Here is a 16,906-nt window from a genome sequence, read left to right as displayed (position 1 = left end):
AATAGAGACTGAAGGATCCAGGTAAAACAACATTAAAGTTTGTGAAAAGTGATGAAGTAAGCAGGGAGCTGTGACCCTGAAGTGCTGTGTAGATTAAGAAATGAGGTGTCCTTCCCTTCCTCCTGTCTGGCAGGGCCAGGGGGGGAGGTCGTAAAGCCTGGATGTGTCCCCGTCCCCGGGCAGGGGCAATAACACAGCAGACAGGGATGGATTCCCCCAGCCTTGAGCAGTTAGAGAGACGGTCACTAAGCCTCTCTCAGTCACTCCGGGCCAGCTGAGCGGTACTCTCCACAATTTTTTATTTATTTATTTTATTTAACTAGGCAAGTCAGTTAAGAACAAATTCTTATTTACAATGACAGCCTACCCCGGCCAAACCCGGACGACGCTGAGTCAATTGTGCGCCGCCCTATGGGACTCCCAATCACAGCCGGATTGTGATACAGCTGCGCCACTCGGGAGCAATGAAAGAACCCACTGATACAAAACCAAAGGGAATTTGAGGAAAATGAATAAATATATTAACCATGAATGTGGAAAAATTACTGAATACTCCCACACTACTCACTAGAGTTTAGAGTGGAGAGGTGGACAGAGTGCCATTGAGGTTTAAGAGAACAATGTGCAGTGTGTGTGCGTGTGCTCGCTCGCTCGCTCAGAACAGTAGTCTCAGCAGCAGCCTGTTCTGTGTTAATGTGCAAACTCTATATCAATGTAACAAGGTTAACACACACAGATGTCTGCAGTCATCCCAGTTGTCATGAAGTGGGCAGCATTTCAAAAAGTCTAACTCAATCACAGATTTAAGGCCACGGCCGAGAGTCTGTGACTAAAACTGCTTGTCTGTGACTTTCTCATACTATAACTCTACAGGAGGGAGATGATAAACTCACCATAACCTACATCATTAACTACGAGGCCATCTTAGGTTATTTCTATTTCAGTGTGTACCTGTTCTTGGGGAGGGGAGCGGAACTCCTTGGTCTTCTTGGCGGTGACAGCAGCAGACATGTTGAGGGCCAGCATCAGCTCGTTGTATCTGAACTTCTGGTTGTACTGCAGCTTGGAGACAAAGCTGTCTGAGAAGGACACGATGGCCTCGATGCGATGCTTCAGCTCACAGTCACAGAAGTAGTGCAGCAGCTCACACATCTAGGAGACAAACACAGTTTCCACATACGTATCATTTCAGCTGGGATTTAGACACAGACACTAATGACACATATGTTCAGGAAACTTATTAGAATAGAAAGCATTGATACAGAGACATTACATGGTTGAGTGATTTTAAAGTGGACTATAAATGTCAGTGGATTTTTGCAGAGCATGTGATTGAAAGCCTAGATGAAGCAGTGTCTCAGTCTCAGTGGCCATGTTACCTGTCGTTTGACTGGCTCAGGCAGCCTCTTCTCCAGCAGACCTTTCATTGGCAGCTTGGCCTCTTTGGCCGCCTCCTCCTCCCCGGCCTCCACCGCCTTCTTCTCGGTGCCCGTCAGCCCCTCCTTCTCTGTGGCCTCCATCACCACGGTGACGGCCTCCTCGCTGTGCTCCACAAACACGTTGGGGTCGATGAGGAGCAGGATTTTATGAACGTCCTGACTGCCCAGCACGCCCATGGTGAGCAGTGTGCCAATCAGCCTCAGGATGGGCACAAACTGGTACTCCACGCTGCCCCCTACAGGGTCCCTGATGTGTTGCCCACCGCCCTGCACTGCCTCAGTCAGCATGGTGATGGCCTTCTCCTTCAGGGCATCCAGGGGGATCTGGGGGCTGTATAGGTGCTGCTCCCTCTTGGTGCTGATGAAGCAGGGGGGGTAGAAGTTGAGCCGGGGCTTCAGCGAGGTGCTGAGGCCCACCCCGGGAGGAGAGTGGTGCTTGGAGGCATCGGAGAACAAGCAGATGCTGCGCGTCTCGGCGGTGATGGGGATAATAAACTCGTTGTTCATCATGAGGCGGGCCTCCTTGGCCGTCTCCAGGTGAATGCTGATCAGGATGTTGTAGAAGCCCTCGCGCAGCATGCCCGACAGGTACTGGTTGTCGATGGTGTAGAGCAGCTGGGATTGGTCCAGGTGGCTGCAGAGGGCGTGTGCCACGCGGGTGTTTCCCAGGGCACACAGGGCACAGTAGAGCTTCAGGGTGTGGTAGTGGAACTTCCTCAGGTCCTCCTGCTCAGACAGCTCCATGATGTCAACACACCTGGTGGGGAGATCAGTATACTGTTTAAACAGATAGCGGACGTATACAGGAACACTTATGTCCTCAACCAGGGTGTGTGGTGCATGTGTGTATGTGTGTGCATAGTATGTGTAAGCATATGTAAATGTCTACCTGTTCTCCTCAGGTATGTGTACAGCCAGCATCTGCAGGGGCTCCAGACACTGCACCACCCAGCCGTGTCTCTCACTGACCCTGGCTGTCTCCACCTTTAGGAAGGTGTTTGGCATACGGCTCCACAGCACTGAGTTGATGGTCTGGACATCCAGCCTCGGAGGGCACTGGGGCACTGGGTTCTTATGCTCACTCTTAAAGATGGCAGCTGAAAGGGGCATGGCATTCTGTGGAGGTCAGAGGTCACACAGAGCACATTGTAGTTTACACAATGGATGATATACCAGTGGAAACGGTGGATAGAATTAAAACGGACTTCAGGTCAGGGCCATACGTGGATAGTAGGGATTGAAATCGAGTTACTCTACCTTTATCTTGGACAGCTCAAACTGGAAGAGGTTGGGGCTGGTTGGTCGCACAAACACAGCAGGAAACAGCTTTGTGTTGGGTTCCACCTGGTCAAGAAAGAGCACAGCATTAACATAAGACGTTTGCAGACAGAAAAGGCATATTGAGGCCATACTGCAGATACAGTATAGAGGGGGATTATAAAGAGTAGCATTGAGAGTGCATGATGTTCCAGAGCTATCTGACTCGGTGTGTGTGTGTGTGTGTGTGTGTGTGTGTGTATGTGTGTGTGTGTGTGTGTGTGTGTGTGTGTGTGTGTATATGTGTGTGTATGTATGTGTGTGTGTGTGTGTGTGTGTGTGTGTGTGTGTGTGTGTGTGTGTGTTTGTGTGTGTGTGCGTGCGTGCGTGCGTGCATCTCAGAGAGAGACTAGGGAAGAGGCTGGCAGGATGGCTCAGAACAGTTTAAAAGCTTGCCGAGTTTCTGCGAGAGGAGAAATTAAGAAGATCATGCCCTTTAAAGAGGAGGTTTTGTTGTCTGGTTTGAGAGTACATACACAGACAGCCAGACACTGATCTCAGAGCTGGCAGGCAGGACAGACAGCCAGACACTGAGCTGAGAGCTGGCAGGCAGGACAGACAGCCAGACACTGAGCTGAGAGCTGGCAGGCAGGAGAGACAGCCAGACACTGAGCTGAGAGCGAGCAGGCAGGACAGACAGCCCCTACCCTGCTGCTGAGCCCGAGGCAGGGGGGACTGAGTGACTATCACACTGAGTAATGAAGAGATCAGGACAGAAAAATCAGTTTTTAGAGAATAGATGGTGTAGGTCTGATAAGAGGCAGACCGAATGATAGGACAGAGACTGTAGGGCTGATAGCAGCAGGAAGGAAGTAGGCTGAAGAGATAACGTGTGATAGGATATTGTAGACTGTGCAGTGGACATCTTAAAGAGAGACATTGTGTAGTTGGCTATGCAGTACCTGGTAGGAGGTGGCCAGCTCCTTCCCATTGACAGTGAAGTTCACCAGGCCAGTGGCCAGGTCAATGAGACAGCCTATCTCCAGGTCCACATTACTGCGACTGGACGAGTGGCCTGAGCTGGTGACGTCCCCACCCCACACCATGTAGCAGTTACTCCTCCTCACACTGGGGAAGGGTGAGGAAGAGGGGAGAGGAAGAGGAAAAATAACATAGTATCGGATTAGTTGCTAATCACTATTCATACCGACATGAGGATGAGGGTTTCCTTAACAGCATGATTACCTCTCATGGACCCGCCCACGCTGGTCTCCCAGGGTAACCGTCACCGTCCGGTTCTTACTGAGGTTGAAGTGGTTGCTATAGTAATGGTAGTCAGGGGTGACCCAGCCCACCCACACACAGGATGGATCCTGACCAGCGAAAACCCTGACAGAGTAGTAGTACTGCAAGAAAACATGGTGGCAAGTTAGCTTGACTACATGGCACCTGAAGTGTCATTAAACCAAGAACTATCATCAGCTGTTTATGATCCATTTCATACCATGGTGATGTTGCTGTAATCTGTTCCTCTTATTCCATCATGACTGTGTCTCATAGACTTCAATGGATGTCTACAAGGAAAACATCAGCATTGAAGGACATTTTTTAATGTTAGAAGATAAAGTGCTTTTACAGAAACAAAGTTTAATACTGTCAGTGTCATATACAGATGTTTGTGTTGTACAACAGTGAATGCATGTTACGAGGTCTGACCTGTGTTTCAGTTTGAGGGACTCGTGCTCTTCGTGCACTCCGTTCATGTCGATGACAGGGCTGGTCTTGAAGAAGGAGTGGAACTCCACGGGCATGCTCAGACGACAGTATACCATGTCACCATTACTGTTCTGGGTCCCAAACGTCCTGTGGCTCACCTTCAGACAGGGAGGGCTGTCGATGGTGCCATCTATTCTAGTCACCTGGGATAGAGATGTATTTGGACAACTGATTTAGCCATTCTCCATCTTAGAAGTGAGATACCTTATTGGTTATTTAAGGTAAACCTTCTGTGAACCTCTACATATCATGTATATTACCATTTTGATTTTGTCATTGACCCTTTGACTTTCCAATTGTCGGTCTTACCATTATGTGGTTGTGGTTCTTTGGCACATTGACAAAGGTGGGGAGGCGTTTGCTGAACCACATGGTGACCTCACGGTTCATGTTGACGGCGAAGGGTTCAAAGCCCTCCTGGAGACCACACATGGTGTAGTACTTAAAGGTACTGGCGTCCTTCCCCAGGTTCATACGACCCACCTGGGACAGGCCCAGACTACACACTGGGATAAAACCTGGGGAACAGAGAGAGTGAGAGAAAGAGAGAGAGAGTGTGTGAGAGAGAGAATGAGGTAGAGCGTGATAGAGAGAGAGAGGAGGGGAGGGAGAGAATCAATGATAGAGAGAGAGAATTTCAGAGAGGGAGAGAGAGACAGGGAGAGAGAATGAGAGAGTGAGAGAGAGAGAGAATGAGGTAAGAGAGCGTGATAGAGAGAGAATGAGAGAGAGAGAGAATGAGCGAGAGAGAGAATGAGAGAGAGAGAGATAGAGAGAATGAAGGAGAGAGAGAGAGTGAGGGAGAGTAAGAACACCTGTCATCATTCCCCTTCTCATTCTAAGAACACACACACAGCAGGGGGAGGGGATATCAATCCAGCTTTTACTAAAAGCCATTTACAAGTGTGACATTATATGAAGGTCAATTCATAATGGTGAGGCTCTTATTTTCACTTATTTTGCAGCATGTCTGTCAGTGCTTTGACGGCACAGAGACATCAGAGAGGGGGCAGAGCTTAGAGAGGTCCTTGACACACACTCTTCATCCTCAGTCTCACACACAATGCTGGCTGCCTCACACACTCACCGTCCTCCGTCTCGAAGTCAGCGAAGCAGAGCTCAGAGCCCTTGTTGGTGATGAGGATCTCTCCGTTGAGGGTGAAGATCATAGACTTGTCCTCCATGTTGATCATACAGCCCACCACGTCCCCCGCGTGCCAACACCGCCCAAAGAAACGGCTGCCCATGTTCAGACGATGACCCTGAATATATACACACACAATCAGTCTCTACAATCTGACTCAATCAAAATGTGATTTATTATGATATACTTAGGGAGAGTCAGCGTCCACAGCCCAATACTATTCATCCACACAGACCTGTCCTTAGGGAGAGTCAGCGTCCACAGCCCAATACTATTCATCCACACAGACCTGTCCTTAGGGAGAGTCAGCGTCCACAGCCCAATACTATTCATCCACACAGACCTGCCCTTAGGGAGAGTCAGCGTCCACAGCCCAATACTATTCATCCACACAGACCTGTCCTTAGGGAGAGTCAGCGTCCACAGCCCAATACTATTCATCCACACAGACCTGCCCTTAGGGAGAGTCAGCGTCCACAGCCCAATACTATTCATCCACACAGACCTGTCCTTAGGGAGAGTCAGCCTCCACATCCCAATACTAGGCCTGTGTAGCTCAGTTGGTAGAGCATGGCGCTTGCAACGCCAGGGTTGTGGGTTCGATTCCCACGGGGGGCCAGTATGAAAATGTATGCACTCACTAACTGTAAGTCGCTCTGGATAAGAGAGTCTGCTAAATGACTAAAATGTAAATGTAAATATACACAAATCATACTCTCCAGGCTAGCTATGCCATCATCAACTATTTTTTTTAAATGTTATTTTATCTTTATTTAACGAGGCAAGTCAGTTAAGAACAAATTCTTATTTTCAATAACGGCCTACACCGGCCAAACCCGGACGACGCTGGGCCAATTGTGCGCCGCCCTATTGGACTCCCAATCACGGCCGGTTGTGATACAGCCTGGAATCGAACCAGGGGGTCTGTAGTGACGCCTCAAGCACTGAGATGCAGTGCCTTAGACCGCTGCACCACTCGGGAGCCCAACTATCATAAACGTAAGTGTCGTTTTCCCTTTACAAATAAAGGACATACCATTATAAGCATGTAGAATAGAGAGTTGAGGGCTCACCTTGTATCCGTCGAAGACAAAGGCCAGCTCGTCAGTGCCCAGCTCTACATCAGGCCTACATCCAGGTCTGGCCCAGCCAACACGCATGTCTCCCCCCGTCACCAAGTCAAACTCAAAGTACCACTTCCCCGTCATCACCGCGTACGTCCTCTCCACACGGAAGAAACGGATCTTGTCGATGCTCAGTCTGTCCACCACATGGCCTGGTGGGTGGGAAGATGGCCACAGTATCAACACAGGAAGTCTTGTAATGTTCTATGTATATCAGCATGGTTTTGTGTGGTATTGATAACTTACCGCCCTCCTGATCTGGAGGTTCGATATTGTATCCGTATCCAATCAGAATGCGGATGGCCTCACGGAGGCTGTCCCGGTTGGACTTCTTAGTGCGCTCGTCTAATAAAGCATATGGCACCAGGCGAGGGTTCCGCTTGCTCTTCACATCCTGCATTGAGCACAGATGGGCACAGTCAGAATCATACACACAGACACACACGCACACCAGTCATCATCCTGCTGGACCAGCTCTAAGCCAGCGTTTGTTATGACTGGGCTGCCAATCTATAAGGGTCATTGAGTAGTTAATTGGGCGTTTGACAATATTACTATGGCGCTATACTTATATTCTGTGTATCCTTTAGGTGTCATTCGTCACTCTGCAGGAGGTGGTGGGGGTAGTGTCACATTTAGTAGTATTGCTTTTGGGCTTGCTGCTCTTACATTGAGAAAGGGTCATTATTTAGTTCAATGTTATAAAGCCTTTAGTGTGTTTACTGTACAGTGGGGGGAAAAAGTATTTAGTCAGCCACCAATTGTGCAAGTTCTCCCACTTAAAAAGATGAGAGAGGCCTGTAATTTTCATCATAGGTACACGTCAACTATGACAGACAAAATGAGAAAAAAAAATCCAGAAAATCACATTGTAGGATTTTTAATGAATTTATTGGCATATGATGGTGGAAAATAAGTATTTGGTCAATAACAAAAGTTTCTCAATACTTTGTTATATACCCTTTGTTGGCAATGACACAGGTCAAACGTTTTCTGTAAGTCTTCACAAGGTTTTCACACACTGTATTTTGGCCAATTCCTCCATGCAGATCTCCTCTAGAGCAGTGATGTTTTGGGGCTGTCGCTGGGCAACACAGACTTTCAATTCCCTCCAAAGATTTTCTATGGGGTTGAGATCTGGAGACTGGCTAGGCCACTCCAGGACCTTGAAATGCTTCTTACGAAGCCACTCCTTCGTTGCCCGGGCGGTGTGTTTGGGATCATTGTCATGCTGAAAGACCCAGCCACGTTTCATCTTCAATGCCCTTGCTGATGGAAGGAGGGTTTCACTCAAAATCTCACGATACATGGCCCCATTCATTCTTTCCTTTACACGGATCAGTCGTCCTGGTCCCTTTGCAGAAAAACAGCCCCAAAGCATGATGTTTCCAACCCCATGCTTCACAGTAGGTATGGTGTTCTTTGGATGCAACTCAGCATTCTTTGTCCTCCAAACATGACAAGTTGAGTTTTTACCAAAAAGTTATATTTTGGTTTCATCTGACCATATGACATTCTCCCAGTCCTCTTCTGGATCATCCAAATGCACTTCAGACGAGCCTGGACATGTACTGGCTTAAGCAGGGGGACACGTCTCGCACTGCAGGATTTGAGTCCCTGGCGGCGTAGTGTGTTACTGATGGTAGGCTTTGTTACTTTGGTCCCAGCTCTCTGCAGGTCATTCACTAGGTCCCCCCATGTGGTTCTGGGATTTTTGCTCACCGTTCTTGTGATCATTTTGACCCCACGGGGTGAGATCTTGCGTGGAGCCCCAGATCGAGGGAGATTATCAGTGGTCTTGTATGTCTTCCATTTCCTAATAATTGCTCCCACAGTTGATTTCTTCAAACCAAGCTGCTTACCTATTGCAGATTCAGTCTTCCCAGCCTGGTGCAGGTCTACAATTTTGTTTTTGGTGTCCTTTGACAGCTCTTTGGTCTTGGCCATTGTGGAGTTTGGAGTGTGACTGTTTGAGGTTGTGGACAGGTGTATTTTATACTGATAACAAGTTCAAACAGGTGCCATTAATACAGGTAACGAGTGGAGGACAGAGGAGCCTCTTAAAGAAGAAGTTACAGGTCTGTGAGAGCCAGAAATCTTGCTTGTTTGTAGGTGACCAAATACTTATTTTCCACCATAATTTGCAAATAAATTCATTAAAAATCCTACAATGGGATTTTCTGGAAAAAATTTTCTCAATTTGTCTGTCATAGTTGACGTGTACCTATGATGAAAATTACAGGCCTCTCTCATCTTTTTAAGTGGGAGAACTTGCACAATTGGTGGCTGACTAAATACTTTTTTTCCCCACTGTATGTAAGCTGTGGTCAAAACCTGCAGTGCTTTCACAAAGACTTAACGCAGATGACTGTGTGCTTTACCTGCTGAATGCCATAGGTCCATCCTTGTTTGATCCTGTCCTTGGCCCACACGTTGTGGGCGTTTTCCGCCAGTTTTTCCACCAGAAGTTCCTGGCCTGGGGTCAGTTTCACGTCAGACAGCTCCAGTGGCGTGGGCTTGTAACCATTCGACATCATGTAGCTTAAAACAAGACAAGACATTAGAATGGTAAACTACTAGACAAAACAGTATATGTCATGATTTTTCATACTTTGTGCTCGCCTATGCAGAACATAGGAATCTCTAAAAGTTGGTAAATCATGTATTGGGTTCTTGCTGATCTGTGTATTCAAATGTCTAGTAGACTCTTACTTCTTTGGGAGTTTGATCTTCTTCAGGTCCTCTTCAGCGTTGGCATTGACCTGGACAACATGGCAGCCTAATGCCAGCAGGGTCCTGTGAAGAGACACAGATTAACAATCTCCATCCTGGCGATAAGACCTGTCTACACGGGATGAGCTCTCTGAGAGGGTGACTCACATTGCCTGCACACTCTAACTAAATACTACAATCAGCAGGCATAATGTTATGATATTAGGTTTGGTGGGTTTCTGCACTACTTCTACATCAAGCAGAGTGGCAACTGAACCAGCATGAGCATACACAGAGAGCATTGAATTGTTTAATTGTGCATGTCCTGGTCCATTATGAAACCATATAATCACCTTAAGGACTTGTTAAGAAATAGTTATTCACACTTATATCAGTAAAATCTCATTGCTTTGTCATTGTAAGAGGACAAATGAGAGATGTGGTGTGATGGCAGAATAGCAGGGCTGCTCTTTAGGGGCCCAGGCTGTCTGTCTCTGTTGTGTCAGCGTCACTTGGGATGAACGTTACTCAAACCAGACTTTATCTCTCTCTCTCTAATCACACACACACACTTCTCTGTCTCTTGAAACGTTATTTTGTTTTTCTCAGTGTGGGCTGTCAGTGGATCAATAGCAGATGTCCTACAGTGACAGGTGGGTGATATCAGGAACACTGGGGGTGCTGAGAGTCCAGCAAGAGAGCGCCTTCAGTCTACTACCTAACTGACCCCTGGTTCACCCACACCTTTTGTCAGTCATATGCCACTGGGCACAAACTGGTTGAATCAACATTGTTTCAATGTCATTTGCCAACGTATTGTGACATGGAATCTATGTGGAAAATACATTGGATTTGAAAAAAGTAATCAGGGTGAAATTTCAACCACAGGATTAGTGTATGTCATCATGGTATACAATTTTCAACATAGACAAACCATGTATAAAATATGTTGAATTTGTACCTTTGAAAAAACTTCAGATTCTTCAACGTTATATCCACTATCAGAAAAAGACTATAGGCTGGGCAGCACCTCCTACTGGATAGTTGATATATCTACAGCTAACCCTTTGGTCTCCCATCCAGGGTTTTAACCCAGCCCTGCTTAGCTTTGATATTTGTCACGGACTACTACCAAGGTGCTATCGTGAGAATGACTATTGAGAGATCTCTTAATAACTAAATAGATTCACTGTTGCTATCAAAGTCATTCCCAGGGTAGGTTTTAACAGAGCAAATTAAATGTAACCATACTCTAAAGTCATATATCATCAATGATACTATTTAGGCCTATATACAGTTGAAGTCGGAAGTTTACATACACTTAGGTTGCAGTAATTAAAACTCGTTTTTCAACCACTCCACACATTTCTTGTTAACAAACTATAGTTTTGGCAAGTCGGTTAGGACATTTACCTTGTGAATGACAGAAGTAATTTTTCCAACAATTGTTTACAGACAGATTATTTCACTTATTATTCACTGTATCACAATTCCAGTGGGTCAGAGGTTTACATACACTAAGTTGACGGTGCCTTTAAACAGCTTGAAAATTCCAGAAAATGATGTCATGGCTTTAGAAGCTTCTGGTAGGCTAATTGACATCATTTGAGTCAATTGGAGGTGTACCTGTGGATGTATTTCAAGGCCTACCTTCAAACTCAGTGCCTCTTTGCTTGACATCATGGGAAAATCAAAATACATCAGAAAAAAAATTGTAGACCTCCACAAGTCTGGTTCATCCTTGAGAGCATTTTCCAAACGCGTGAAGGTACCATGTTCATCTGTACAAACAATAGTATGCAAGTATAAACACCATGGGGACCACTCAGCCGTTATACCGCTCAGGAAGGAGATGCGTTCTGTCTCCTAGAGATGAACGTACTTTGGTGCGAAAAGTGCAAATCAATCCCAGAACAACAGCAAAGGACCTTGTGAAGATGCTGGAGGAAACTTTACAAAATTATCTATATCCACAGTAAAACGAGTCCTATATCGACATAACCTGAAAGGCCACTCAGCAAGGAAGAAGCCACTGCTCCAAAACCGCCATAAAAAAGCCAGACTACGGTTTGCAACTGCACATGGGGACAAAGATCGTACTTTGTGGAGAAATGTCCTCTGGTCTGAAAAAACTAAAATAGAACTGTTTGCACATAATGACCATCGTTATGTTTGGAGGAAAAAGGGGTGTGCTTGCAAGCCGAAGAACACCATCCCAACCGTGAAGCACGGGGGTGGCAGCATCATGCTGTGGGGGTGCTTTGCTGCAGGAGGGACTGGTGCACTTCACAAAATAGATGGCATCATGAGGAAGGAAAATTATGTGGATATTTTGAAGCAACATCTCAAGACATCAGTCAGGAAGTTAAAGCTTGGTCGCAAATGGGTCTTCCAAATGGACAATGACCCCAAGCATACTTCCAAAGTTGTGGAAAAAGTATTGGAGTGGCCATCACAAATCCCTGACCTCAATCCTACATTTGTGGGCAGAACTGAAAAAGCATGTCCGAGCAAGGAGGCCTACAAACCTGACTCAGTTACACTAGCTCTGTCAGGAGGAATGGGCCAAAATTCACCCAACTTATTGTGGGAAGCTTGTGGAAGGCTACCCACAACGTTTGACCCAAGTTAAACAATTTAAAGGCAATGCTACCAAATACTAATTGAGTGTATGTAAACTTCTGACCCACTGGGAATGTGATGAAAGAAATAAAAGCTGAAATAAATCATTCTCTCTACTATTATTCTGACATTTCACATTCTTAAAATAAAGTGGTGATCCTAACTGACCTAAAACAGGGAATTTTTACTAGGATTAAATGTCAGGAATTGTGAAAAACTGACTTTCAATATATTTGGCTAAGGTGTATGTAAACTTCCGACTTCAACTGTAGCATTTGCAAAGTCATCAACAGCTATTGTTTTAAATTCAATCAGTGTTAAACTAAAAATAGACAATACATAAAGGCCTAGGGTTTCAAGCTTTGGTTGATTTCAAATGTAATCTTCATGTTAATAATGAATATGTTGGATTCACGTCTCCATTTCAACCAACAATCAAAGTTAAAGAATAGGATTAAATCAAATCAAACTTTAAATGCAATTTAAATAAACTTTGATTTGATTTAGTCCTATTTTGTTACTTCGATTTTTGGATGAGATGAAGACGTGAATCCAACATATTAATTATACATTTGTAGACAAACTAGAATTGAAGCCAGACTAAGTCAGTGGCACAAAATATACATCTCCTTCAAATGTTAATATTTGGTTGAGTTAACAGCCAAACACAATTCAATATCACTTTTGCAATACAGTAAATAGCCTATTAACTTGTCGACAAGTTAACAAATTATATGTTGGATTTATGTCTCCAACTAAACCAAAAATAAAAGTTAAAGAATAGGATTAAGCCAGTGGCTCAGATGAAAGTATCTAAGCATTACATACATCTCTTTTAAATGTTGATATTTGGTTGGATTGTCAACCAAACACAATTCAATATTACTTTTGTAATACAGTATATAGCGAAAAGTTAAGGCTATATTAATAACTAATGTAACAGTACTATTCAACCTTAAAATGAGTAACACATCCATGGCCACATTTTGAGGTTACCGTAACTATAAATGTCTTCTTATGTAATCATACTAATTGTGCATGTTCAACGTAGCATGCAAAGGTCACCGGTCTGTGGAGATCTTCACAATTGCTTTAATGATCTGTGCAGAATCTGATCACTTGCACAATGTAGTTTTAATGTAATCTCAACTGCAATTCAGGTCATTTGGTTGTGCTTTAAGATGAAGCACAGTGATAAACACATTAAGTTGTATAAATAAAAAACATCTGACATTGTATTCACACTTAAACTTTGTTGTGCTTTTAAATGTTTGAAAGACGCTGTGACATTTAGATGACAACTAAACCAAAAATCAGACATTGTTCTTCCATTGCGTTTAGATGGTTGAAAGCATAGTGATAACACATTGGGAATTCAACAAACGTCTGGCAGTCCTTTTTGTGTGGTTGAATAAAGGTTGAAATCTCATTGATCAACATCTCAACCAAATATGACGTGGTGTGTCCAGTGGGGATCTCTCCTTGTCTTTCTATTTCTCTCTCTTTCTTAGTGAAACTAATATAGTGTTACTTATAATGCAGGACATACTTCAAGGTCTCCGTTGACATCTGCAGGTTATAATTCTTTTCCGTTTCAGGCAGCTTGGAAAAATCCACAAGGCAGGGGTGCTGCCGCTTATTGTCCTCCCTTATCTGGGAAACACATGAGAATTGTTAATGTACAAATATTTGACATATTACAAATGTCTTAAGGAAAGGGGAAATAAATATTCCAAAAGCTAATACCTTATTAAAAAACACAACTATACAAACCATGGTGAGTATAATTCAAATCACAATCAAGGTTTTTGTGAATCCACAGGGGAGTACACTCTTAGAAAAAAAGGTGCTATCTAGAACCTAAAATGGTTCTTCAGCTGTCCCCACAAGAGTAAGACCACTTTTAGTTCCAGGTAGAGCCCTTTTGGGTTCCATGTAGAACCCGGGTTCTACCTGGAACCAAAAAGGGTTCTCCTATGGGGACAACCGAAGAACCCTTTTGGAACCCTTTTTTCTAAGAGTGTGGGGATGTTGTCTACTTACAAAGGGCTACTGGTGTCCTGGAGTGATAATGCGGTCTAGTCTAGTGGACATGTTGTGAATGTAGAGGAGGAGCATGTTTTCTTGGGAGATAGAGAGGTGTGAGTCCTGAATACCAAGTGAGATATATAATTCCATTCTTGACTGCTGTGTTTAACCGCAAACAATCCCTTTGGCTGCTCTCTCCAGCCCATGCAGGAATAGATCCATGTTGACCAAGAAAACATGAAGTGGTTTTGTTATACAGATATATGGCTATTCGTGTGCTAAATTAACCCCAGGCAGCTCTTTTGTGAATAGTACAAGAACTCTCCTGCAGGAATTATTTTACCTAACAGAGTTTCCTACAGCCTATTACAGTCCAGACAGCCAATTACAGTCCAGACAGCCTATTACAGTCCAGACAGCCTATTACAGTCCAGACAACCTATTACAGTCCAGACAGCCAATTACAGTCCAGACAGCCTATTACAGTCCAGACAGCCAATTACAGTCCAGACAGCCTATTACAGTCCAGACAGCCTATTACAGTCCAGACAACCTATTACAGTCCAGACAGCCTATTACAGTCCAGACAGCCTATTACAGTCCAGACAGCCTATTACAGTCCAGACAGCCAATTACAGTCCAGACAGCCTATTACAGTCCAGACAACCTATTACAGTCCAGACAGCCAATTACAGTCCAGACAGCCTATTACAGTCCAGACACCCTATTACAGTCCAGACAACCTATTACAGTCCAGACAGCCAATTACAGTCCAGACAGCCTATTACAGTCCAGACAGCCTATTACAGCCCAGACAGCCTATTACAGTCCAGACAACCTATTACAGTCCAGACAGCCTATTACAGTCCATTCAAATAGGGCTTTGTCAGAGGACAAAGACGTCCATGCTGTTATTCTTACTAGCCTTGGTATGAATGGAGTCACACAGCTTGTTTGAGACTATGTTTATACCGTCAATGGTCCATGCTGATAAAACTATTACAACTATTCTATAACAATACTAGCCTCCGATCATGAAGTGTGTCAGGCAGCTAATATAAATACCCTACCTCTGTACCCCATAGCAACCACAGCCACTAAAACTCAGACCTCTTTAAAATCAGCAGTGAAGCTGTGCTCTCTGGAGAGTGGAATACAATAACAGTGCAGTCCAGATATGTGTTCTGTTCAGCCTGGCTTCAGCACACTGTCTCCCTGGTGTAGCTAGTTCCATGCACTGCCAGGACAATGTCACCCGGCCTAAGCTAACGAGGTCTCGTTAAAACCAGATATAAAAGCCGAACTGCTATGTCAGGGGTGCAGAATTATGTTTAAATGAATACGAGAGTTTGACCCTGGCGTAATAGAGCTCACCATAAATCAAAGGCTCTATTAAGATGTTGGAACTGATGGATTGGCTGGCTATCCTGTGGGTGGACAAATCACACCATCACAGTGGTGTTTAAAAGGGGGATAGGGTGGAAGGAGGGACTGCAGGAATGAGAGAATCATTCAGTAGGGTAGTGTGTGGGGGTCTACTCTACACACATCCATCACTTTGTAATATAGACATAAGAGCTGTGTTGCATATTGTTTCTGGTATTGATTGTCTGCACCTTTAAGGGCAGTGGGGCACAACAAGTCACTTTGGCAATCATGTACTAACATGAAACCAAGAAACAGTCATTCAGTCTTTGTATCAGTAGGACTTAATGAATTTGCATCCAGTTTAATAACCTGGAATTCAACTATCAGTGAGAGAGAAAAATACCCCTCATAAGGTCTATCCAATCAGTAAAGTGTCCACTAAAGTTCCCTGAACTGAATTACAATGTTGGGCAGCATGTAGCCTAGCGGTTAGGAGTGTTGGGCCAATAACCGAAAGGTCATTGGTTAAAATCTCTGAGCCGACTAGGTGAAAAATGTGTCGATGTGCCCTTGAGCAAGGCACTTAACCCTAATTGCTCCAGGGTCGCTGTTATAATGGCTGATCCCTGACTTTGACCCCACTCTCTGAGGTTGTCTCAGGGGGAGTGGAATATGACAAATGTTAGCACACACCTAATTATCTTATCTTATTATCAATGGTCCAAACATGTCACTGAGATCTATTTCCTGTTTTATTGCTGCAACAAAATGTCCAAAATGTCCTGCTGTGCCCTTGAGTAAAACAATTGCATTGTAATTCATGACTGATTTAGGACACAGAAAATGAGTATTTCGCCTACAAACAAACTAAAATGGAGTCTGTAGAATGAATGGCATGAGGAGCACAAAAGGAGAAAAATGGGAGTAATCTTCACTTACCCTCTGTTGGGTTTGAACCGCAAATTATAAAAGAGAAAGCATAATGGTGTACAGGCTTGTTTTGGTGCTTTAATGTTGGTAGAATCTATAAGATTAGGTTAGGGTTAATGCATTTCACATAGGTCAATTATATTGATAATTGTTTAACACAAACAAACATTTGCAAGCTGAGATTTATTTCCCTGATAAAAGTTGATTTATGTTTATATTGGTTGAAATGATCAGCTGAGTGATGACCCATTTAGCGGTAATGTATCTTGTCTTTCCTATGTATGTCAATGACATGGACTGCCCAAAAGAGTTTGCCACTGCCAGTGCTCTGTGAATCTATTCTCTCCATCAGTGTTAAAGAGGTCTCCTACCTTCCCATAAGACCAGCCCAGTTCTATCTTGTTCATGCCCCACAGCTCGTGGATATTCTCAGCCAGTCTGTCCCGGACCTTCTCCAGGTATGGCGGCATGACGATCTGAGAGACAGAGAACACAAAGAATCTGTG

The 16,906-nt window shown here is 44.4% G+C and overlaps 1 protein-coding gene across 1 annotated transcript in view; it reads right to left on the bottom strand.

Annotated features, from left to right (window-relative positions):
* Positions 1 to 16,906, bottom strand: part of LOC311103056 (ryanodine receptor 3) — a gene marked incomplete at both ends in the record, with an annotated part of 229,346 nt that overhangs the window by 59,083 nt on the left and 153,357 nt on the right. The window contains 15 exons of the mRNA XM_084144572.1: positions 952 to 1,152; positions 1,380 to 2,196; positions 2,329 to 2,555; positions 2,697 to 2,783; positions 3,659 to 3,824; positions 3,942 to 4,102; positions 4,403 to 4,615; positions 4,782 to 4,990; positions 5,560 to 5,734; positions 6,690 to 6,892; positions 6,987 to 7,134; positions 9,122 to 9,281; positions 9,453 to 9,536; positions 13,624 to 13,727; positions 16,772 to 16,876. Of these exons, the coding sequence (XP_084000698.1) occupies positions 952 to 1,152; positions 1,380 to 2,196; positions 2,329 to 2,555; positions 2,697 to 2,783; positions 3,659 to 3,824; positions 3,942 to 4,102; positions 4,403 to 4,615; positions 4,782 to 4,990; positions 5,560 to 5,734; positions 6,690 to 6,892; positions 6,987 to 7,134; positions 9,122 to 9,281; positions 9,453 to 9,536; positions 13,624 to 13,727; positions 16,772 to 16,876 (3,060 nt within the window). The remainder of the gene's footprint in view (positions 1 to 951; positions 1,153 to 1,379; positions 2,197 to 2,328; positions 2,556 to 2,696; positions 2,784 to 3,658; positions 3,825 to 3,941; positions 4,103 to 4,402; positions 4,616 to 4,781; positions 4,991 to 5,559; positions 5,735 to 6,689; positions 6,893 to 6,986; positions 7,135 to 9,121; positions 9,282 to 9,452; positions 9,537 to 13,623; positions 13,728 to 16,771; positions 16,877 to 16,906) is intronic.

The sequence above is a fragment of the Coregonus lavaretus genome (assembly GCF_964263955.1).
Source record: "Coregonus lavaretus genome assembly, chromosome: 27".
NCBI lineage: Eukaryota > Metazoa > Chordata > Actinopteri > Salmoniformes > Salmonidae > Coregonus > Coregonus lavaretus.
The sequence above is the reverse complement of the archived record's forward strand: the minus strand, read 5'-3'. Positions and strand labels throughout refer to the sequence as shown.